Below are 24,896 nucleotides of genomic sequence, written 5' to 3'. Positions count from 1 at the left end.
ATTTTGCAGGAAGAGCAGTGCCAACACTTCCCTCATTGCCGAGCAAGATGTGCCTGGATGATTTGAACCCACAGTCACCCAACTCCCACTGGGAATGTGGCTGTTCATGTCCCTCACACAGGATGTGGACAGTCCAATCCTGCCCACCTGTGTCCTTGYCACAGGTCTGCTCTTGGGAAAATCCCTGAAGAAGGAGAGCTACAGGGCAAGAAATGAGAGAATGTGAGTTTGTAACATGGAACTGCCCTRTGGAGCATGGAAAGGTTTGCAGCATCCCACAGCACTGAATAAAACTCCTCTACAGACAATGGAACGTATATTTATTTAACAGTAACATACAGTATATAAATAGGGTAAATACTTTAAAATATACAATATTTCACATTCAAACATTCAGTCAAAGAAAGGCAACTCTACCTGTGTAGCTAAAACTGGAATCAAAAGAACAATGCACAGAGAAAGCAGCCTATGGTGGGAACACGCCAGGGCTGAAGATCAGGGATAACACAGGGATTACAAAACTGCCACTCCGGGCCTGGGCACAGAGGGAGGGACCACGGGAGCTTCCATGCAATGATGTTKATGGCTGAGCTGTCCCCAGGAGGGGCTGGATGGGCCCACACTGAGCAGAGCCCTGCCCTGCTCCCATCACACAGATGGGGAAGGGAGAGAGGGCAAGATCCCATCAGAGCCAGGCTGGGGGGGCTCTCTGCACACACCAGACACAGGACACATTCCCTGGAAGATGACACTGAGATTCCACAGSCTGGTGCCAAGCCTTAGGTGATGCTGCAGGAGCCCCAGCTCCRTGTGCCACACAGCACCACAGAGCCCAGAAAGAGCTGCCCCTTCAGCTCAGGGTCACTGCTGAGCCTGCCCAGGGAATGTCTGTTTAACACTGACTGACCCACAGGACACACTGCAGAACCCAGGTCTSATGCTTCCCTGAGCATTGTAGCCACAGGCTGGTCCTGCCTCCCACCTGCAAACTCACCTGACCTACAGGCAGACAGGGTAAAGCAAATTCCCACCAAGGAGTGYCAGTGCTTGTGGCTGCAGGCCCAGCCCAGCTGTGGATCAAACCTGTGTCCAAACCATATTAGCCCCTAAAAAACAAAACACTGGGGGTGTCCAATGCCCTGCCCAGCATTGCCAGCCACTCACTGCACCACAGCAGCGTCCCAGCCATGTGCCATCCCTATGGACACTCACCTCCCTGGCAGCTTCTTCAGTGACACTAAAGCAAAGTGGCCCCCACACCAGCCTGCCCCTGCCCAGCCATGCCTTCCCACTGGCCAAATCCTTCCTGTCCCTTCCCCTCTGCCCACACACACATTCCAGCTGGCACCATCTTCCCCTTGCTGCTCTGCTCTTCCCAACTTCTCTGCTGCTGGAGCCCACTGTGAACCAGAACTTTTGTGCCACACTGAGCTCAAGCTCTGCAGCTGGRGAACTTCTTGGGAGCATCCCCACATCTCCTTACCCACCATCCCTGTGGTCATTCTGGCCCCTCCAACACCAAAATTSCTCAGAGCTGCAGCATCACCAAGGTCCTGCAGGGCTTAATGCAAAGAGGGGCCACATGTGCTGTTGCACATCCSTTGTTGCACATCAGTTACTCCTTCAAAAACAGCCACAGCCACGAACTGCAGCTTTTCATCTTTTCTCAGGGAGTTAAAACTCCCCATGGCTGGAAGTGTTCAGACAGACTGGGTGGGGCTTGGAGCAACCTGGTCTAGTGAGAAATTCTCTGCCCAGGGCAAGGGAGGTGGAACAAAATTTAAGGYCCCTTCCTACCCAAATGCAGGATCCAACTCCTGATTCTCTGAGTTCAGGTGCACAACTTGCCAATGATCTCCCCCACTTCCCTCCCTTCCTCCTCCAAGGATCCACTGTTACCACTCACTGAAATGAACTTCATGCAGCATATCATTCCCAGGCAGCTTTCCCCATGAGGAGCAGCCCAGGTTTGGAAGGCCACCCTTCAGGGGAGGAAACAGGAATAAAGCTGATCAGGGAAGCCACCCACAGGCAGAGCTGCTGCTGCTGCTGCTTCTCTCACAGCCACTCAGTGGAATTGCTTTGCCCTCCAGTGCCCACCTCGGGCATTTACACCTTCTGGAAACACCCAGCTCTGCCCCAAACCAGAGCCTGCAGCAAACCTTTGCCCCACTAACCGAAGAGGAACAAAAATTTTAAAGCAGACAAGCAGGAGACTAAAGACCCACCAGGGAAATTGCTTATTATGAACAGATCACACTTTTGTAATATTTATCAACACTGTCACTTCTGCCTGTGACCCAATAGTCACAACAAGGGATTTTGGCAATGGTGTTGGCAATGCACAGGGAGAATCCAGAACAGCACCAGCTGGTCCAGCCCCACAAGGCAAACCAAACCTGGCACCCCCACACTGTTCCTATGGGTGCWCCTGGCAGGGCCTCACTTGGCCTCGCTGAACTGAGGCAAATTGTCATCAAACAGCCCAAATGTTAACCCTGGGCAAAGCCAAATGGAAGCACCTTGCTTCTCCTCTGCAGTTTCTGTATGAGGGGCTTGGGCCAATTTTTGCTCTGTCGACAGAAAATAAATCCCTGCCTAATTCAAGCTGGAAGGGAACAGTCTCCACAGCCAGCCCAGGAAAATATGTGTGACACCACTGGCATTCCCCAAACAGAATCCTGAACTGGCTCAGTGCAGAACTTGTCAGCACCAACTGAAAATAATTCATAAAAACAGAGCCTTCTCTGAAGCTTGTGCTTTCCATCAAACATCTGCATTTGTAGCACACATCCTGCCCTGTGGCTCTGTTCAGTAAGACAAAGCAGCGCCCACCACAGTCCTACAAAAATGTGGGATGGAGCTTGGGACCTGTGCCATGTACTTACACACACACAAGCATTCTTGCACACTCAGGGTAAATGAAAGCAGTGGCAGAATCAGYATATGGAGTAAAATCTCTGAATTTGGGGTATTTTCAGGTGGTTTATTTTCTGTCGATGCCAAGCCAGCTTGCAGCAGGTACAGATCTCATATGGGGGTCTATGTCTAAGGTTTAGGGCAGCAACTGCTTGAAAACACCAATGTATTTCTGTATTATCTCTYCCTGTCACTCATTCCCCAGGCTAAAATAAGTAAAGTTTCTCTCTCCCATGCACAAACTATGAAAAGAAGAAAAATCAGAGTCACCTTGTGTTTGGGAGCATTGCTTAAGGTGTAAATGGGGATATTATCTCTATCTGATCACAAAAAAAAAAAAGAATACTTTTACAATCTTTAGGGCTCTCATTTTTAAATAATAAAGAAGTATAACAAAATTAAGGAAAGTACTTCAATAAAACTTGCAGCTATAAAATACAAACTATTTCTGACAAGATTCAGTAAGCAAAGCAGGACAGAAGCCTGCAGAGAAAGAAACCCAGACTGAAATGCAACACAGACCATGGTAAACTCAGCAGCATGACTTCTACAACTCAAGTAACAAACAGACATGATCCCTGAAAGAAAACAAAACTCCCAGCTGTAGCTGGAGCCCACCCAGCAATGAAACTGGCTGGAAACTGCTCCCCAAGTTACTTCAAATATCCCAGAGTGGGGTTTCCAACCTTGGAGAAATGAAGAAGTGTGGTTCTTAAAGGGTATTTAGTAGGGCAAAATGAACCAAGTTGCTTAAAGGTTGTTCTTATTCTGCAGGAATTTCTCAATGGAACTTCAACATTCTTTACAACTTAATTACTTCAATCAGTTTTGAAGCAATGTGAACCTCACACATTTCCACACACAACTATCATGTTTCTTGACTCCTTGTCCCCMGTCTGTTTTGGGTTTAATTGGTTATAAAAATCTGATTTGCCAAAATATCAGCCCTGAAGGGAGGGAATGTGAGAGGCACTGCAAAAGCAGCAGGTGAGAGCAGGTGCAGGGCTGGCAGAGGAAATAGGACTGGGTTAGCACAAGATCCTCTTCCAATTACCTGGTGCAAGGAGATTCCCACAGGCATAAACTTCTGGGACAATTCACATTGCACTCCCAGTTATCACTGGAGAGAAGGATGGTCCCCTGAGCTGCCACTGGGAGCAGGAGGGCCAGGGGAGGGCACAGCCTCGCCCTCCCTGCCCGCTCCCATGGACAATGCTCTGTATTCCCTGCAAAAACCCACCCATAGGGAAAGTTCAGCTCTGCCCACACCCCAGTGAGGATGATCAATCCTCCGGCTCCACCCAAAAGACATTTCAAGCCTTAACTCCTTCTCAGCTACAAACCCAAGATTTGCTCATTTGAACCAAAGCTCTATAAATATATTATTTAAAAAAAAAACACAAATGCAAACATTTACCAAGAATGGAAGAAAAGTTACAGTGAAATGAGGCCTTGCTATTGTCTTAAATCAGGCAAGCCAGGAATTCCCTGGAGGAGGCCTGTCCWTTTTCAGTCCTGTTCCAACCACCCRGGGTCTATGCRTCCTCCAGGCTCCCCAAAATTCCCCTGTCCACCAGGTGTGCTTTCAGAGTGTTGAAGATGTGAAGCTGCTGATCTGGTCTCAATGTCAAGAACTGCTGGATCAGTTTGCTTGGGTTAGGGCCTCTGGAACACAAAAGCATAGTTAGCAATGGGGTACTGCTAACATAAAAACAGTTTAGCAATGGCTAAACTCAGGGAGGTGGGGCTCAAAGATAATTTCATCAAAATAACGGGTTTAGATTAACTGCTGTGTTGTCCATTCCTTTGCCAGCTCTATGCAGGAAGCCTAACTACATTTGGGGTGTGGCAATGGACTCAAAAGGCACAAGAGGCTGAGCAGTAAACACAAAGTAACACCCCAAACCWAATACATTTGAACAGGATTGTGCATCTTACCAGCAGGTGTTCCCCCTCAAAATTCAAAGCAGCCACATACAGACAGCTCCTCAGCTACCCCWGTAGATCTTTTAGGTACCTACAGGCTTTTTCCTCTGTGCTTGGCTATAGAATGCTTGTTAATGCTGCAAAATTAGATTTTCATGTCCAAGATTCACAGGGATGCAGAAGGGACATGGAGGGGGACAATGGGACTGGAATAACATCCCACARGAAATGAGGGTTGTGTTTCCAGCTCTGCTAAAGATCCTTCCCGTTCTCAAGYCCCCATTTCCTGCCTTGTCTTTTCAGCTGTTAATTGATCAGGGAGCACAACTGCCTCTCATTGCCAGGCAGGTTATGCCCYGGGTGTGACAGGAACCCCCAGCCCCAGCAGGGCAAACGCACCTGATGAAGCTGGCAATGTACACGTTGACAAAAGTGGCCATCAGGTACTGGCAGTCGAAGCGATCCATGATCCCCCCGTGCCCTGGGATGGTGTTGGCAAAGTCCTGTGAGAGCAGAGGAATTGCACTGAGCACCACCCCATACTTGAGCTTGCTGTTGTGCCCCCACACACCACACTCATCCCCTCACTCCAGTTCTTCCCAGAAAGCAAAGTCAGACCAAAGAAACATTTTGTTTAAYGTCTCCCTGGTTTTGGAAGTTTCTCCTTTATGAAGTTGCTGGTGCCAGAGGAGCACTGAGGCTCAACCCAGCTCTGTTACTCAAATGTCAARGAAGGCAAATATTTATCTGCTGCCACCCTGCCTTGCCTTTCAAGGCATCTTAACTGAGCACAGACTGTTTATATGTAAAACCAGCCAACAAGACATCAAGGGAAACCTCAGATTGCAAAACTTCCTGGCAAGGTCTTCCTTCCTCTACCTGCACCACAGCATGGTTTAGAATATCACAGTTGAAATCTTAAGGTCTGTTCCCTTTTGGTCAAAAAAAAAAAAAACCCAGATCCTGCTCCAGCATTTTATCTGTTACTGAAGAAACCTCCCTTCCCCTCCCTTCCCTCAGAGCTTCAGGACTGTGTCAAATGGCAGCAACCACTTCGTGTTACCTTCCCAAAATGTCCTTGACTTTGACCATCCTCACCTTGATTTTGAAGGCCCTCTTAAAGCCACTGGCAAAGAAGCCCCCAAAGGGCCCAATGAGGGAGGCAAAGGTGGAGAGGGCGATGCTGTGGATTTGGAAGGGGTACATCCGGACTGTCTTCTGCAGGAAAAACAGCACAGGAGGATTTCCAATGAGAACAACACTGCCCACCCCTCCTTCTCTGCCCCCCAGGCTCTAGCTCAGCTGGTTTTCAGGTGGGTTAATGTCTCACCAGATTTGGGATGATTCCTTTGGGCTCTCAATCAAATACACGCACCACTACTTTCCCCCTTTTTTTCTGGATGCACCTTCAACCCCTGTCACATTCCTTCACATCAAAACAAASTACTGCTCTCTTTCCTCAGTGATCCTGCCCCACTAAGTAAGACCCAGTGAACAGAGAGAATCATACCCAGCCCACCACAGACTGCAGCACCACAGGGATGTTGTACTCCTGCAGCTGGAACAGCTCAGAGGGCTCACAGTCCACGGTGAAGCTGTTGGTGTCGTTGTTGAACTCCACAGGACACGTGAAGCAGCGGTACCCAGACATCACATAGGACAGCTCCAGGGAGACAGGAGAAGAGACAAGAAAACAGGATTAATATTTTCCTCAAGGATTTCTCAAGGGAAAGGCCACCCAAGGAGATGAGGGAGGRGGGAGCCACACTCCCAGCTTCCTTAAGGAGATTATTCCCCTGAGCAGCAGTAATTGGCTAAATGCAGAAGTAGAGGAGTGACCAGGGTGTACCCTAAGGCTGAGGGACAGCAACAGTAGCCACAGAGATGGTCATAAAAACAGGGTAGAACATTCCAAGAGTGTGGARTTCCCCACGCAGCCCCTGAAATTATGCACAGCACCATCCAACAGCAGCAGARGGAAAATGGTTAATTACTGTAATGAGCACATCACAGGGATTGAAAACTTTCTCCAGTATTCAGCACCACTAGCAGTGACTGCATACAGCAATGGACCACTTTGAATGCTGGGCAGCAAGAAAAGGTGAAATATCTGACAAGAGATGGCAGAGATTAAAGCCTGACTGGATTTTTTAGACAAAACACTGCGATCCTATGAAGGGAAAACTCCTCCAATAGAGGAAGTACCATAATGGYACGTACCAGCAATCCAAACAAAACRGTGGAAAARAATCCTCCAATAAAACCCTCCCAGGTCTTCTTTGGTGAGAGCTGCCAGAGAGAGAGGAAAGGGAGTTATTATTTATACCCCTCTGCAGACCTTCCTCACTTGTGAACTGCTGAGGCCAACACAAACTGGTGCCACCACCCCACAAATAAGAGTTTGGTCAGAAGCTGACCTGGGTCTGAAACAGTTCATTCATTCACGGTTGGACTCGATCTTAAAAGTCCTTTCCAACCTAAATGGGTCTATGATTTAATTTTATATCCTCAAAGATTGGGATGTATACCAGATGTAATTTGGAGACTTGCTTTAGAACCGTAAGAGGCTACAAAGCAGGAGCTGGGGGAGCACAGGACTGAGACCCAAAGGACAAAGTTCACATKTTGTCCCCCAAAGTATCCCAAACCTTAATGAGCGGCGTGCGGCCAAAGAAGAACCCAAACATGTAGGCCATGATGTCATTGCAGATCACACAGGAGATCGGGACAATGAACCTGCAGGGAACAAGGGTCAAACCATTGGCAAGTGCCAACATCACACAACTCCAGTGCTTACTGAGCAGCTGCCATCAAAAGGCACTTTGCAGCGCCATCACACCAACATMCCCTCTTCCAGTGCAAAAAAAAAACCACATGAAACTCTGAGGGAAATCTAGGGGTTATTCCAGTGCTCTGGACTGAAAAGTGGGCTGTGTACCCAGAATGGCCTGTTTTCAGCRCATTTTTTTTAGCCACACACAACAGGGTGTTGGACACTCCCCTCCTGACCTCCTGCATAAACATTTCCTGCATTTTAGCTGTAGTGTGACACACTGAGGAACAGGCAATCTTAAAGTGCCCAGAATTAATTCCTGTCCCTGCTGGTTTTGGCAGAACCACCAAAGGGGCTTCCCCTGTGCACAGCACTTGGATTGTGGTGGCAGGCTCCCCTCCTGCCTTCCAGWGTGGCTTTTACCACATGCTGACAGCACGGCCCCACACGAGCAGCATTTCCCCAAACAACTGGGGAAAATGTACACATTTAGCAAGTGTGGGTATCAGCAGAAAGCACCTAGCCAGTCCCAAAGACACCTGAAAGGTTCCTGTACCCCACAGCAATTTTACAAAATTCTCCTTTACAACATCTCTGTATATGCTGAAGTAGCACAAACCAAGACCTAAGTTTCTGAGGACTCACTCAGTCTTTTGCAATTCTGAGCAGACTGGTCCCTCACAGGAAGCACCTTCTCCCTGGCCATTTGCTTTTGTGAGAGAACAGTTTTAACTCAAAACAAGTTTTGAGATTAAAAAAAAATTAGATATTAGGAATTTATTCCTACTGTAATGGTGATAAGGCCCTGGCACTGGTTGCCCAGAGAGGTTGTGGACTCCCCATCCCTGGAAGTGCCCAAGGYCAAGGTGGATGAAGCTTGGAGCAAYCTGGGATAGTGGAAGGTGTCCTGCCCACRGCAGGGGKTRGGATGATCACTAAAGCCCGTTCCATCCCAAACCAGTCTATGATTCTATGMAGCTGTTTCAGACTGCAGAAATCAAAGCAGCTCAAAAGACAGAGGAAACTCACCAGATCATTCCCTCAAACAGGTTGTGGATGATGAGGTGGGACTGGGTAACAATAATCAGCAATGTCACATGGGTCCAGCCAAACTGGAAGAGAACAGAGCAAATTGTCCAGGCTGCCCAGAGCCACTGGCAGCACTGCTCAGCTCAGATGCTCAGTGCTCCTCAGAACAGCTCAAGCWCAAGGGTACCAGGGCACCTCACGCCCATAAAGCTCATCTATTATTTATWGTCTGTTAACCAGTCAGACAAACAGGACAAGCTGTCTTGTACAGAGTTTTTTTGGCACCATGGGGTGAACAACTRTCCTGGCWTCTCCCAGCTGCCAATAAACATCTCACTGTTGAAGATCTGCAAAGCTGGATTTCTGACTGACTCATTTTACAACTATAAAAGCCACACCAGACTTCACAGAGAAATCTTCCATATATTTTCCTGGAAACATGTGGAGTTTCTCCTGTGAGCRGGAATACCTATTTCATGGTTTCTTCCCAAGGGATAAAGTGAAGGAATCTGTGAATGTTATCATCATTTTTGGGGTAAGTTAAATTTTTGACTCCTATTCAATATTATTTCTTTTTTCAGCTTTAATATAGTGCACTACATCAAGGTACCCATCTTATATAACACTATAATCTACCAGAAATTCTTTACTTTTATACTATGTAGTAAGGAATTCTCATTAAGATCTTTCATCTAYTATCTTTTGTCTGCACATTTGTMTTAACAAATAACTCATCTTTTATARATGTATGWYTTGTCASCATTGAAACCTGMAGGACAAAGTCACAAAGTTTAAATCCTTGCTGAGTCTGAGGCTAAGATTGGATGGAGCCACCCTTGGACTTTTCCCTCAGAGAAGGAGTTTAAAAAGCCAGGGGGTCTTCTCAAGCAGCCTTGTGCAGCCCTCTCAACTTGTAGGAAGTTTCTTAGTTGCAGAGTGCAGAGAGAAGAGAACATGTTTGAAGGCAAATCAGTCAGTCAGCTTCCTAAAAATACACTGTGCTCACAGTCACTTCTCTTCCAGGCAGCAGAAGCACCTACTGACACACAGTTGCTTCACAGAATATTTTCAAGCAGCCTAAATTAAATTATTCCTTCTTCTGCCTCCAGCTGGGGGCAGACAGGCCCTGGATTTRACCTCACCAGGCCCCGGATTTTAACCTCACCATGTAGAACTGGAGGCGATAGTGTTTCTTCACCAGACTCAAGACAAACATGCAGAAACCTGAGGAGAAAGAAGGGAAGTCAGTGGTGGGAATGTGCCTTCAACAATCAGAARTATTCTTGTGCCATGATTTTGCACAGCTGCTTGGGATTTTATTTGAATAAAGGAGCAATGGGGAGTGAGAAATGCACTGCTTTGGAAGYCACCACTGCCTATAAGCAACACTTGGACAGATGACCAATCTGGCTGTCCCATAAAGATAYGGAGTTTTCTCCTCCAGAAYCTCATGGAAAAGATTTGCCACCTCCACTCTCACCATGGAGCCAAGTTACAGCATCGCTGGAGAACAGATATGATGTACTGTGGATCCTGCACTGGACACAGCACTCCAGGCAGGAGATTTCTTCCCTCCAGCCCTGACATTAAGGTGGTGCTCACCTGTCAAGTAGAGAGCGAAGGAAATGAAACGATGGTATTTGCTGAGGATCCGCAGGGGCTCCTCCCTCTGCACCAGGGTGAAGAAATAATCTGTCACTGTCTCGCCATAGAAGAAATAGTTCACACACAGCAGGAAGTACCTGGGGAGGGTGGGGATCTTGTCAGCAGAAACCTAAAATGCTCCTGAAGTGGCTGATCCCTGAGGTCTTGACACTGCTCTGTGACACTGCCAAAAGGCATTGCTTCTGCCAGCCAGAACTGCCTCCCCCAGTTTGGAAATGGCACCTTCATTCCAAGGAGTAGCTGCATCTCAGCCCCACGCTGGGATGGCTCATGGCTGGGGTTTGGATTTGGCCATGATGCACACAGACTCTGCCTTTAGGTGGCACTGCTCAACTGGCCTCTGCCTCCCAAAATCACACACCCTGCACCTCCCCAAAACTACCCACCCTGTGCTCCCCAAAATCCCCTGTCCTGCGCATCCCAAAACCCTGTGCCTCCTAAAAGCACCCACTTCCAAACCCACTTGCTCCATGCATCCCAAAATCACCCACTCTCTGTGCCCCAAAAGCCCCACTCCTGTCCTTTCCCCAACCCGTATATAGTGACAGGACAAGGGGAAATGGACTTAAGCTGAAGGAGGGCAGGGTTAGATGGGATATTGGGAAGGAATTTCTCTCTGTGAGAGTGGGGAGGCGCCCTGCACAAGGTACCCAGAGAAGCTGTGGCCAGGTTAGACGGAGCTTGGAGCAACCTGGGATAGTGGAGGGTGTCCCTGCCCATGAYGGGGTTGGAATGAGATGATCTTTATGGTCCCTCCCAACCCAAACCATTCTGGGATTCTGTGATTTCCGTTTACAAGTGCTGCCAACGAAGGTCACTGTCAGCACACAGCAGCCCCAGKGTCTGTGGCTGGGTCCCCTGTGTACCCCAGGTGAGGTGTTGGTGCTGCACACAAGGGACAAGGAGGGCAGGGGATGGGGAGGAGGCCCTCACTCACCAGCTCAGCGTCCTGAACCATGGCAGGTCATACGAATGGTACACRTTGTAGCCAATAGTGATGATCTCGTGGAAACATTTGATCTGGACACACATCACCTGCACAAAAAGATATCCAGGCACTGTAATTCCTATTGGTTAAACACCTCTTTCCTGGAGGAAACAAAAACAYGTATGTACAGAGCAAAAGGTACTTCAGCAGTGGCTGCCAGTCCTGCAGGACTCTCCTAATCCAATATAGGAAGATCAGCACATTGTTTTTCCTCCCCTTTCCTCTGCAGGTTTCTAACRACCCCTTCTATTAGTACCAACTGCTGCCCAATACTGACCAGCAGATTCCTCCCAGGCTTYCTCCATGGAGAGAGAAATCCAGGAAGATGAATAAGGACCTCTAGAACATGAGGCTCTGAGTTCCCCAACCCCTGCAGTGTCCCTGCAATCTCCCCCCCACCCATCAATGGGGAAGGTCAGGAGACCTCTGAGGAGCACTTACTATTGTCATTAAGACCATGGGRCCCAAGTAGATGATGATGAAGAAGAAGGTGATCATTGCCAGCGTGAGGATGCCTCTCACCCACCAATTCTTCCATCTGGGCCATGGAAGGAAAACATCASATAAAGTCAAGATGAAGCAAAGCAGTCAAACAGCACTTCTGCTCTCTGCATGTCAAGGAAGGAAACAGCCCTGGAAACCCCAAGTTTCCTCTCAGAGGTGCAGAGAGACCTTGATCTGATGACAAAAGCCTGGCTACAGCAGTTGCAGGTTTGCAGCTCAGTCTCACTAAATGCAGAAAGCTTTACCTAGGGGCTGAGGGTGCTGAAATGGGACAGGGCAGCCTCTGCTCCTGTTCTGCTGCAGGTTCACCACACCTTGRACAAGCTGCATGATAAATTCAAATAAAATGGGAGTCATTCCCCCTCTCTGCACTACTATCCAAGAGGGGTGGCCCCTGTTGTACTTTCACTATTTTCCTGCCGTGAGCCTCTTCCACCCTCACAGCACACCCAGGAAAGACACCTTCTACTGTAATATAAATATGACAATTTTCTCTCGAGCAGTTTATAGAGTATATCCCTGTCTTGTTTCTAAATCCTGTCCGTATCAGTACAAATCCTCAAGCATTCCTGCAGAATTCARTCACAGCAGTGGTTAAAAACCCCGCACCTCAAACTTTTGCTGTGAGTGCCATCAATACCACACACAAGCTCTGTGGGTCTGCCCCATCCAGGCCTGGACCTGCCAGGACCCAGCAGGCAAAGAGATCCCCCCAGCACTGCTTTGSCCCCTCTTCTCCCACCCACAGCCCTGACCCTGCTGCTTCCCACGCTCTCAGGAGCAGGGAGAGGCCTGGCCAGCAGCTCCTTCAGCTTCAGCAGCCCCCACTGGGCATGGGAAACCACAGGGAAGGTGCAGAGCCCTGGGAGAGCACAGGATGGTGCTCAGGCAGTGTCACCTTGAGGACAGATTGGAGAGAGCTCTGTTCAGCACTTCTGGAGTGTCATCCGATGTCGGCACTGGGGATGAACCCCCAAACTCAGATTTGCTCTCGCTGTCTGATGCTGTCTCTCCATCCAGCTTGGTGTCAGACTCTGACTCCTGCAAATTAAAGAGAGACAAGGAGTTCTAGCAGCCACTCTGAAGGAACCTGAGCCAGCCAACTGGCTCTAACACCACYGCTCTGCTTTGGCATGAGAGAGAGTGGAGAAGAAATTATTCTGTGTATTACACAGGGTTAAACCCATGAGAAACATCCTCAGGTGTTTCAGGTGACATCCACAAGGGATTTGATGGCCCCTCAGTCTCAGCAGCAGACACAGGAAAGGGCCTGCTTCCCTTGCAYAGTTACAGATGCCTTGCAGTGGATTAATGAGCATTTCCAAGTGAAGCAAGTGTTCCGGGACTCATTAGCAGGAATTTTTACAAGGTCTCGATTTTCAGGCRGATCTCAAAGAATGTAACACTGCCCAAATTAGCCAGGAAGAAAGGCTTCCAAGTGGACAGGCTCAAGGCTTCCTGACAGACTTCTGAAGCGCTGATGACTTGAGGACACTAAAAATAACACAGAGCCCATCCTCAAGCAGCTGAGGAGGAAGAGCATGGCTTATCACCCTGACCCAACCATCCCCTCTGGCCCCAGGGGAAGCCCGCGGTGCTGCAGAGGGACACACGTGCTGTGTGTTTTCCCTGCCCCTTGGACTGCTCCAGCACTCAGCCCCAAGCAAAGTCCTGTGTTTAAGGGTAAATAAATAGAGGCGAGGCAGGTWACTGAAGGCTCTGCACCAGGCCAGGGTGGAGAGCAGACAGCAGGTGAGTCCTGGCTCTTCACAGTCGCTGTTTGCACTCTGAYCCAGCTCATGAACAGAGGACAAATGCGCAACTCCACATTTTGCCCGTCATTTCAGCAGCACAGCTTCACCCTGCTCCTCACTCCTGGAAGTAAGGAAGGAAAAGGCCACTCCCTGGGGAGCATGCAGGCAAGGCAGAGCACTTGGCATCAGCCCACAGGCTATCTGCAAACTCCCGGAAAAGTGAGTGTGTCTGCAGGAAAAGCACAGAGAGAGCTGAGCTGACAAACGCTGGGAGCTCTGCAAACAATGAGACTTCACCCCTTAGGGCTCCCAGGCAGCGTCGTCCAGATCAAAACCAGCCAAATCTGCTGTGACTGGCTAGGTGCAGTCCACAGCTGGGGGTRTTTGTAGTTCAGTAGAGCAGGAAGGCTGGAGCTGCTCCCTTATTCAAAGCAGGAAAAGGTAATCACTCCCCCAGCTGGAACATTTCAATGGCTGCAGGCCAGGTTCTTAAATCAGACAAGGACAGGGAGGCACTGTCAGGTGGAGGCAGCTAAAAATACATTGGTGATGTCAGAGATTATTCCCAGGGATGCGCAGAGCTCCAGCCACACACCAGCAGCACCCAGTGTCACCTCCTCTTCACCTTCCTCCACACTCCTTCTTTCCATTCATCCACCAGGAAGGAGGAGTCTGGGTTTGCCTTCAACACAACACAGCTGCCAGCCCTCACATGGGTTTGAAGAGCTGGCAATGAAATACAACATGGCTTTTTTTGAGCTGTTTTTTCACTGGTCCACAAAATCCATTTGGACCTCAGATTTTGGAGGGAYTTTAGCTGGGAATTCAAATCCATAAGGCAGCTGCAAATGGTAGCAGAGACTGGATATTGAAAATCCCCTCCCTGGGGACCACAGATTTGGCATTTTATARTACAGCACAGGTCAGGTTTTAGGCAATCTGTGCTCTGTATTTAGCTATAGTTCATGCTCCCATTGCARTGCTTTCTCCAGTAAAAGGATTCTCTGCAGAATTCCCCTGGGAGCGATCTAAATAGCTCCAGCCAGACCAAAATCAGCTTCTCCTCTRTACAGGCTAAACTTAAAATCCTCAAGCACAATTCTGGTGCAGTCCCAGTGTCCATCACCCCACACAAGTCACCAGCCTGGTAAAAGAAGCAGSACCGAACTGAGAAGACGGATCCAGTGTTTTATTCCCCAAGWGCAAAGCAGGCAAATCAGAGGATCRGAAGCTTCACAAAGTGCTCAGAGACCAAAAGAAGGGGAAAAAGCATTTGTGCCTTCCTCATGTCCAGTACTGGCCAAGAACATGAGAGATGAAAGAAATGCTCAAGGACTGAGGAATCTGATGGTGCAAGTGAGCTGATGTCCTGATGCCTGCTGTGCCCAATCCCTGCCACATCCTGATCCGTGCTGTGCCTGATCCCTCTCACATCCTGATCCCTCTCACATCCTGATTCCTGCCTCATCCTGATCCCTCTCACAACCTGATCCCTGTCACATCCTGATTCCTGCTGTGCCCGATCCCTGCCACATCCTTATTCGTGCTGTGCCTGATCCCTCTCACATCCTGCTCCCTGTCACATCCTGATTCCTGCTGTGCCCGATCCCTGCCACATCCTGATCCCTGCCTCATCCTGATCCCTSYCWCAWCCTGATCCCTGCTGCACCTGATCCTTSTCACATCCTGATGYCTGCCATATGCCARCAATGATTCCCTAAATCAACCATACCACRCAGATRTTGCAGGCAAATTGATATAAAACCACATCACCAAATCCCCGAGTCACCAACTGCAGGGCAAGGCCAACCCAAAYCTCATCTGCAAAGAGCTTTGGGCTCCAGAAGCAGAAGAGCCTCACTGGTAGCCCAGCTGTTCCCCACTTCACCCTAAAAACCAGTAACAGCAGAGGTGGAGCAACAAATACACAACACCCACAGCTCCCACAAACATTGCCAGGTTACTCCCAGAAAGCACAAAGAAGCCAATAAAGATAATCARGAAGCCAATCACAATAAATGGACATTGTTAGGGCTCAACGAGAAAATGCAGGACTCATTCCTGACACTTTTTCCTTGATCAGTTTAAGCCTGATGGAAGAAATCACAAGGCAAAGTGAGGGTAACTGACATTTTAACCTTTTTGCTTTGAAAATGACTGAGTAACATCAAGAGTGAGTTCTTCTCCTTACTCATATTCTCCTGAATCAGAGCGTTGAGATTTTATAAGACATTGTGCCAGATATAGGCTATAGAGAGGACTCAGTAATTGACACTATTTTTATACCTTTTATGCAAATTGCCCCCATCAGCCTACAAATCATCAGTTTAAGCAGCTGAGTGGGTGTTAAATAAGGTTTTTAAGCCYGAGCATGATGCACCCTGGTGTGGGCCACTGAGCCCAGCTGTGGCATTGCCTTGGGACACCCTCTGGCATTGCCTTGGGGACATGTCCCACACTTCTCCACTGCTCTCCCTTGTCTGTGAGGATCAGAAGCCCACGGCACAGCTTCTTTGACAGGCAGGGCTGTGCCAGKGGGATTTAAGCTCATTACAGGCAGTGCTTCCAGAAAAGCCTGGAATGACAACACCARCAGGGGAGTAGGCTCTGAGAGATGGGATTTTGTCACCAACTCTGCTGCTTCCCAAAGAAACATCAGCTTTCTGATGCCTCTTCTGGTTTTTTTCTATTTCTTCCCCTGAAACAAAAGCGTGGAGARGCTCCAACTTGCACAAGGTTGTCCCAGAAATCGTGAATGGTCTCCTTTCCAAGCCACTGCACCATACTGTCTCCCGTACTATCTCCTTCATCCCTCCATGGACATTTTTCTGCCTTTTCCTAGTTKTTATTTAGGTTCTTCCCAAAATCAAAGCTCTTCAGCCACAGGTTGATGCTCACAGACCCCTGAACCAACAATGACTTCGAGGTACCAACTAACACAGCATGATCCTAAAAATGCCAATTCCACCCCAGGGCTTCATTGAACCTGTCACTGCCCAGATACCTCCCAGCAATCCCAGTCACTGCCCAGATACCTCCCAGCAATCCCAGTCACTGCCCAGACACCTCCCAGCAATCCCAGTCACTGCCCAGATACCTCCCAGCAATCCCAGTCACTGCCCAGACACCTCCCAGCAATCCCAGTCACTGCCCAGACACCTCCCAGCAATCCCAGTCACTGCCCAGACACCTCCCAGCAATCCCAGTCACTGCCCAGACACCTCCCAGCAATCCCACCTCTTCCCACTGCTGCTCCTGGAGGGGCACAGAGCTGTCTCCATCTGTATTTATTCCATATTCTCTGCCCATAGCCCTCCCTCACCAATCTTTCTGGTAAGTTCCTGACATTCCCTAGGTCTCCTCCTCCCAAACAGAAGGGCAGAGCACTCAGKATGTAAGACATCCTGTTCTGCAGGATGTAGACCAGGGAAACCTTTAAAACCCCTCAGTAAGAGCAAAGCCAACTTTCCCTCTGGTTACCTTGGGATCTGGCTTTATTTTTCCATTTCTTTTACAGGATGAGCATTAAATCCATTAAAACACAATCAGAGTCYAAAGCTTTTACTGTTTCTCTTGGGACGTTTTACCAACATTATTAAACCAAAGAGGTTTTTTTAATCTAGCGCCGTAGGTGAGCCCAGAGCTCCTTCTTCCATTTATCATCCCAATATTGAAGGCTTCTTGCAGAATAGTGGGGGAAAAGGAACACAGAAACAAAACCGAGGCAGTAAGGTCCATTTTATCCTAATTCATTGATTTCTACACAAGTCATGATGAAGAGAGTAAAACCCCAAACCTCTGCAAGGCTATTTCTCCTGACTGCTGAACCAGAGCAGAGAAAAGCCAGATACCTGCTCACTTTTTCTATTTATGAAATCAGCAGCTCTGAGCAACATTTGTCAACAAATATTTTATCACCCTGAAGAAAAGATACACAGAGAAATGAGTTTGTCTGAGCTTTCSTTAAACAACTTAACTCCTTCAAGCAGGTGGTAAGAAATTTGTGCTCACATTGAAATGGTTTTCTCACAGAGAAAGCCATGAGCACTGGGATTTTTACACAAATATCCATGACATTATCTCAGTTGCCATAGAAACRAGCCTGCTCTCTCCCTGCCAAAAATCTTCTGCCCAATACAGATATACAGTTAAGTATTCAACACTGGCATATTAAATTAGTTTTAAAAATGCTATTATTTAGACACCTTCCTTGGAACCAGGCATTGTTTTATTTAGACTTCCTGCCAGATTTTAACAAAAAGCTGTGACAGAAAATGTTATTATAAAATAAAAGCTGAACAAATAGAGTTGCTTTTTCAGGCAGCAGAGCTGACAGCTGGAAGAAAATGGACCAACTGTACTTCTATTCTCACCTCTGAGCMCATCTGCAGGATCAAAGTAAATATAGTCTAATGAATACAAACTCAGCAGCCTCAGTAATGAAAATCTCAGTGTTTCTCAGTTAATTCCTACAACCAGGAAAGCTGCTCCATTCCTCTCTCCTCTTCCCCCTGCTTTAACCTCAACCTCTTGGTACCTCCAAGAGCTGCTGTGCCCCCCAAACCCACCTCAGAGGGCCCCACAGGGTGACATCACAGCCAAAACTCATCCCATCACTTCCAAATTACAGGATATTCTCTTCTACAGGTTTACAGCTCAGGARGATGAAACAATAGMAGTCTGGAGACCATTAAGCACCRGAAGGAAGAATCAAWCTCCYAGGCTTGATTTGTAGGAAGGTCCCRAAAAAACACTGGGGTTTTCTTGCTAAGTGTTTTTACATTGGTCTTGTGGTGTGATATTACCTGCAGGACAATTAAATTCAAGTTTCTCATGTCCCCCCCATTGAGGTATCTACCACACTAGTACGCAGTGCTGGCTGCTTGATTTGTTATCTGAAAAAAACAACAAAGCTCAGGTTTCATTTCTGTTGATACAGRACTCCCTTCCACATCCCAAAATAACCATATTCCAGTTGAAAATATGCACAGAAATTAGGACATGCCTAAAAATGGAGACCTTTAGCAGATAATATCATCACAAAAAGCAGGAATGTTTGCACAGTGGCTGAAATAGCAGAGAAAACTCATCCCCTGTTCCCAAAGCACCAGCTTTGTTTGGTTCAGCCACAGAATATGCTGGGAGCCAGGCTGAGTCTGCACCCAGCACATCCCTCTGGTACCAGAGCCTGATCTCCCTGACAGTAAACAGAATTCATGAAGTCACACAATCCTGTGACTCATCAGGAGTTCATCCTCTGCCAGGACCCCTAGAACCCACTGCAGGGGCTGCTGCATCCAGGAAATCAAGGAGGAAAAGGCACCAGGCACCAGCTATTGTGTACAAAGGAATACAAAAATAGGTRGGTGGTTCTGGCATTGCCCCAGAATTTCCTACTGCTCAGAAAGGAACCTGCCTCCCCCTCTGAACACGTGATGGAGCTGTTTTGGACAGAGGCTTCTGGGTTCTCCTGGATCTAAGGTGGTATCCCGGTGCTCCCGTGGCATTTCTGAGCTGGCACTTCCCTGCAGAGACACAGAAACACACTCAGAACAGGACAGMAAGGCTCCATGAGCTTCTGGGATTTGATGCCTGAGGGAGGCTGGAGCTCTGTCTGCTGGACCCTGCACAGACATTTCAATCTGCTGTTGTTTGGGAGAGCTGGGAGAAACAGGAGGGAGAACAAACAGCTCTGCAGCAACTGTTCACACTGGGAGGTTACTGCAGGAAAATGCTATTTCTGTCCTCTGAAACGAGAGCCTGCATCACACCAAGGCCAGTRGCTCGTGACCCTCAGTTCCTCAGGACTTCATACAGATTTTTCCAAAGCATAAGGAAAAAAAAAATCTTACCAGRTTATTTAATTTGCTGACTCTAAGGTGGCATTTTGCACAGTCTTGTTCACATTTCTCTGCCAGTCAATCCTATTGGCTTTATTTGAACTAATCAAGAAATGGACTTGGACCCTTGTGTTTAGATGTGATCCTGATGAACCCAAATCTGTGGTTTTCTGAAGTCACAGGTGTCATCAAGGCCAGGCTGGATGGGGTTTGGAGCACCCTGGGGTCTAGTGCTCTTGGCAGGCTTTAAGGTCCCTYCTAACACAAACCAATCTGGGATTCTGTGATTTTAAGGGTTTTACCTCCAATAGACCTGAGGATTTTTCCTGCTTGAAAGATACACACAAACATCCCTCCACCCACAGGAGTCACCCCMAGACACTACTACAAGCACACAGTTTTGGAAGCAGGAGCAGAGACACTGCCCAGAACAGCATGAGTGCTGACCTCATCCTGCCAGAGGGCCCAAGGACAGCAGGAATATCCCCCATCACCTCTGCTATCCTGATCTTATCATAAACAGTAACAATAAATATCCAGGAGCGAGGACAGAACTGCTGGAGCAGCAAAAGGTGGCTCAGGAAGAAGCTCCCAGCTTCACTAAGATCCAGCAGCAAAGCAGAAAACAGGACAGCCTGGAGGTGACTGCCCCTTCCCRGCACTGCCAAGGGGGACACTCACCTGTGCAACCCTCCAGATCAGACAGAAATATCCTACTCATTAAATAAGGATAGGAAAGGGAAGCCAGCTCTGAACTATGCAAAGGGCTGAGTAATAGGAAAAACARCTTGGTGGTTTGACATGAGCATTGAAAGCCTCACTGCTCACCCTGTCACAGAAGTGCTTCACGCAGGGAAGGAAAGGATGCCATCCAACCTTTTAAAATGACAAAATCTTTCTGTGATCAAACTTCCCTGCCATTGCCACCAATAAGCAAGGATATGGGTGAAAGGAGCAGTGGCCAAGTCAAACACCTTCCAAAGGAAATGCTGGCAAAGGTGTTAAACTTGAGTGTCAYTTTTCCTTTGGGAACACAACCAATCTAGTACCTGTGGTCACAATTAACAATGCACAGGAGTGCTCAGGCACACAGAGCTGAGCATCAAACTGGAGGAAAGGCTGGGGTGTACTCTCCCAACAGAGCTGAGATTGTGAACATCTACCAACAATACATGAGGCTCTTGCTTCAGCAAACTGATGCTTGGAATCAAGCCTAAAATAATATTAAGAGCTACTGAAAAAATAATCTTTTGAAGTGGGTCTGGSAGCAGACTTGGACTTCAGCCTCTCTTGGTCATGGATGAGATGAAGAGAAGCATCACTGCAGTGGTTTATTTGGTTTAGTCCTACAACAGTCTCACCTTGTTATCACAAATTCCCAACTAGCAGGAGCTCTCCTGAAATCTGGGARGTAACAGGATTTGAAACTGCCTGAACCTTAGGAGTGCCTGTACTATTATCTCTCTGTATCCTGCACCTCTTCTGAGCTAAAAGCCAAAATAGGAGCTGCTGCCCCTGTTCTGGCTCACCCCAGGCCACAGTCCCAGCCACCCTCTACCTTCCTGAGCAGACCCAAGGGACAGCACAGCCCTCCCTTAGCTMAGCATTTTCAGAGCACATCAGACCACCAGGGAATTTTTGCAAAATGCCAGGAAGCACGAGAAATAAATGCCTGGAAGCACAAGAAATCACGAGGCTTGGATGCCAGAGTCTYTCACTTTCTGTACCACACAAAGCAGATGTAGCCAGATAAAAGTCACATTGTCAGGCTGATGCAAAACCAAGCTGGAAGAAACCAGTGTTCATCATCTAACACTTGGTGACACAGAGTCATGCCACTCTTGCACACCCTGTGTCTGATCAAGGCAGCCTCCTGCAGCCACTGTCACCCCTTTTCCCACCAGAAATGGAAAACTCCACCTGGAAGGGCACRAAGCCAGCACAGATTCCATTTGCACCTGCAAAGAGACAGGATTCTCCAGCAAGGTACTGGGACAAAGGACCATAAGTGAGATGGGCTGGGATCTCCTCCTCCCTGGGGGGTGGCAACAGGACACCTGGGAACCCACTCCAACCCACTCCAATCTTCATGCAATGTCCCAGCAACCAGATGGATAAGGAAAAACCCCTCAGTCCTCACTCTGGAATCACACAAAGCACAAGCATCTACTGAGAAATCATCATAAAATCCCCCCAAACCAGCAGAAGCCTTCAGGAGTTCAGGAGGCACCAGGAAACAATTTTCTTTTGTGCTTTTCCTGTTCTCTTTGGGAGCTGCAGACAAAATGAAATGTCATGGGATGTACACAATACAAGAGGAAAGGCACTGATCTCTAGTTTTAGACAATGAATGAGGCTACAAAGCAAAAAAAATGAGTCTACAAAGACCAAGATGTCTTTGGAAGAGAGTGGGACCTGTACAGTTACAAGAAAATGGAACTTGTTTCATGGTGAGGCCCTGGCACAAAAGCTGTGGCCACCCCAYCCCTGAAGTGTCCAAGGCCAGATTGGACAGGGCTGGGATAAAGGAAGRTGTCCCTRCCTATGGCAGGGGGTGGCAMTGGATCAGTTTAAAGGTCTCTCCCAACCTAAAYCATTCCATGATTCCACGATCTACTCTCAGATATCAAAACACAAACACCAACAGGTAACAGCATCCAAGACCTGCAGGCTTAACAAATGGGTACAAATAACACCAGGGCAAGGTTCCCTGTTTATCCACTGGAGAGATAAGAGAGAGTTCACTGACCAGAACAAACAGATGTTGCCTTGTTCTCTTTGAGACGAAGACTTTGTGTTGCACAATGSTTTAAAAAATCAATTTTGAAACATTCTGGCAGTAGGATCTCCTGAGGCAGCYCAGGGTCAGCTGTGCCAACACAGGGTACATATCAAAGCTGGGACACTGTGCAAGGGCCAGAGAAGCAGAAAGTGAAACCAGCCTCTCACTTTCCATTGCCAAAACAGAAAGGTGGAAACAAGCACGAAATAACACCAACATGATCTAAAAACTAGCCTTGATGCTTACATCCCATTGTAAYGCGTTTCTGTCAACACAGAGCTGGGAGCTCTTGCCAGAAGCCTCCAGGGTTTTTGTCAAATAAAATATGCACTGCTAAACTATTCCCCTTGGCAAGGCACCGTGCATGACAAAGCAGGGATGGGAACATCTCCTCTCAGAGCAGCACCAGCRSAGAGCCCTGGGAGACCCRAGACCACCAGGAACACCACACAGTCCAGTGATTCTGCTGCGCTGGCTCTTCCCTGTGCTGCTCCCAGCCTTTCCCAAGCATTTCCCCAGCTCAAAAAAACACAACTGTTGGATCTCAGGCAAGGAAAGCAAACCTTGCCACTGAGCATGGAAAGCACGACACCAAGGGTTTCACTGAGGGCAGRATTAGTTACCAGGTAACGTCCCAGCAGCTGCATTTAACAATTCTGACAAATTCTCTGCTCCCATCACTGCCTTCTATTACAAAACAACACATTCAGCACTTCAGAGGAGCTGTTCCTCACTGCTTGGGAACATTTTATTACCTTTTCTTTCCTTCTGCAATTCATTTTGAACTATTTTATGAGGAGCAGCACAACATCAATGTTCCCTCTCTCTGGTAAGGACACTCCAGGTCACTGACACRAGGGAAATAWGAGAGSAGTCCTTCAAAMRGCTCAWTATATGTGAAAACAYTTGCGTGGAGATAAAAGGATTGCCCTGGGAATAGCATCCCCCTGACCTTCTTTAGGAGCACAGGACAAGGAGCTAAAGCGAATCCCAGCTTGGCCCAGGGAGTTTGTTGTGCACCAGTTAAGCAGCATCAGCCCTCCCAACGTGGAGGGAGGTCTTCAAACTCCCACTAAAGTCCTGGAATAAAAAACTCCCTGAAGATTTTCTGCTGCAGAGTAAATTCCAGCTGAGACAAACGTACTTATCTCAAGGCCTAACCCTCTGCACAACAACCACCAAACCAGAGCCATGTCAGAGCTCCCTTCCCTCAGGTTAGGAAATGTGGTGTCAGAGTTAACTGTGAGAGAGGCAGAACCTCCACTTCCAYACCAGGGTGACCTATTCCCCACCACTGCCAGCACCTTCTGTCCCAGATCCCTCCCTGATCACATCAGCTCAATAAAGCTTCTTTCAAACCTGCCCGCACAGCCTCTAGCAGGTGTTTAACTAGCATTCAAACAGCATTAAAATTGTACTAAAATAGCATTTAAATGGCACTTAAATTGCAAAATAGTTTTGTCTGCTGATTTCATGCTGCTCTGAATTGCACCCTTCATGCACTAATGGACAAAACATCAATATGATGCTGCTGAGAGCTGATGGACCAGTCCAGAGTCRCTCCCAAGGTAAATGCATTAAACAGCAGCACAGCAAGAATTGCTTTTCCCTCCAGCTTTTGGTCCCTGTGAGCCTGCAAATGTTATTTATGAAGTTTTCCCTGATTGTTTATTCCTCTCGGCCCCTTCCTCTTCGGAGAGGCGCAGGAGRAGAGACAACTAGGTTTTGACAAATGACTTGCAGAGCAACTGTGAGCATCCAGRCAGGCTCGGGGATGGAACAGAGGAGATGTTTGCCAGGTTTGCCTCCCATGGCTCTTCCGCCGTGAAACAGAAAACTCCTTCCTCTGGAGAAACGCAATTTAACTCCCATAGAGCCCTCCAAGGGAGGGCATTCCCTGGGGAYGACTTCGGAAGCACCAAAGTCTTCCCTAAGGAAACCTGAGGGTTTTGGAACCCTCACCTCCGTCCTTAAGAATGCCTTAGGAGGTACCAAACCCTTCCCTAACGGAAGGTTTGTAATCCCCACCTCATTCCCTGGGGATGGCCTGGGAGGCACCAAACTCTYCCCTGAGGGAAGGTCTGTGACCCCACCTGAGCCATCCCACAAACGCAGYTCACGCCCAGATCTCCGAGCTCCCACACGGCGGATCCCGGGCCGGTTCACGAAACACCCCCAGGGGTGGGATCTCCTCCTTCGCGGGTGTCGTGAGGRGCGAATAAACCAAGCGCGGGGCACATTCGCCAAGCGCCGGGCAGCCCAGGGGACGCAGAGCGGCCTCACCACGGGAGACGGTACCCCCGCGGCGCACAGGCCCCGCGCTCCCCGACGCTCCCCGGCCGGCCCCCGGTTCCCCCCGTTCCCCCAGTCCCCTCACACCCCCGGGACGGCTCCGCACCTTGTCCTGGAGGTCCCGCGCCCCGCCGGGGCCGCGCCCGGGCCGCAGCCGCGCCTCGCTCATGCCGGACCCGCGACCGCCGCGCCGCTGCCGCCAGGGGGCGCCACAGCTCCGGACACTGCCGACCACCAATGGGCGGCGCAGGATGGGCACCGGGGGCGGGGTTTGTGCGGGGCTGGCCACGCCCAGGTGTACCCGGATGAGGACGTACGCCATGATGGGTGGGGCGTGTGCGCCACTGCGGTGCGGCGTGCGTCAAGGCCGACCAATGGGAGGTGCAGAACGGGAGAGGGGCGGGGCCTCAGCGAGGCATGGCCG

The 24,896-nt window shown here is 48.7% G+C and overlaps 1 protein-coding gene across 1 annotated transcript; it reads right to left on the bottom strand.

Moving 5' to 3' along the window:
* Nucleotides 1-308: 308 nt before the first annotated feature.
* Nucleotides 309-24,661, bottom strand: CDS2 (CDP-diacylglycerol synthase 2). Its single transcript, XM_057384032.1, has 13 exons — nucleotides 24,579-24,661; nucleotides 12,703-12,845; nucleotides 11,742-11,838; nucleotides 11,250-11,347; nucleotides 10,250-10,389; nucleotides 9,813-9,871; nucleotides 8,648-8,730; nucleotides 7,494-7,581; nucleotides 7,066-7,134; nucleotides 6,356-6,508; nucleotides 5,944-6,063; nucleotides 5,245-5,348; nucleotides 309-4,584 (listed from the first exon to the last, which is right to left on the bottom strand). The coding sequence occupies exons 1-13, from the start codon at nucleotides 24,639-24,641 to the stop codon at nucleotides 4,455-4,457; spliced, it is 1,347 nt and encodes a 448-aa protein (XP_057240015.1). The 5' UTR covers nucleotides 24,642-24,661; the 3' UTR covers nucleotides 309-4,454.
* Nucleotides 24,662-24,896: the final 235 nt, after the last annotated feature.

This window comes from Malurus melanocephalus, unplaced genomic scaffold, assembly GCF_030028575.1.
Source record: "Malurus melanocephalus ecotype Western Australia unplaced genomic scaffold, MMel_1.1 scaffold_681, whole genome shotgun sequence".
NCBI classification, from domain to species: Eukaryota; Metazoa; Chordata; class Aves; order Passeriformes; family Maluridae; genus Malurus; species Malurus melanocephalus.
This window is presented reverse-complemented; position numbering and strand designations above follow the sequence as displayed.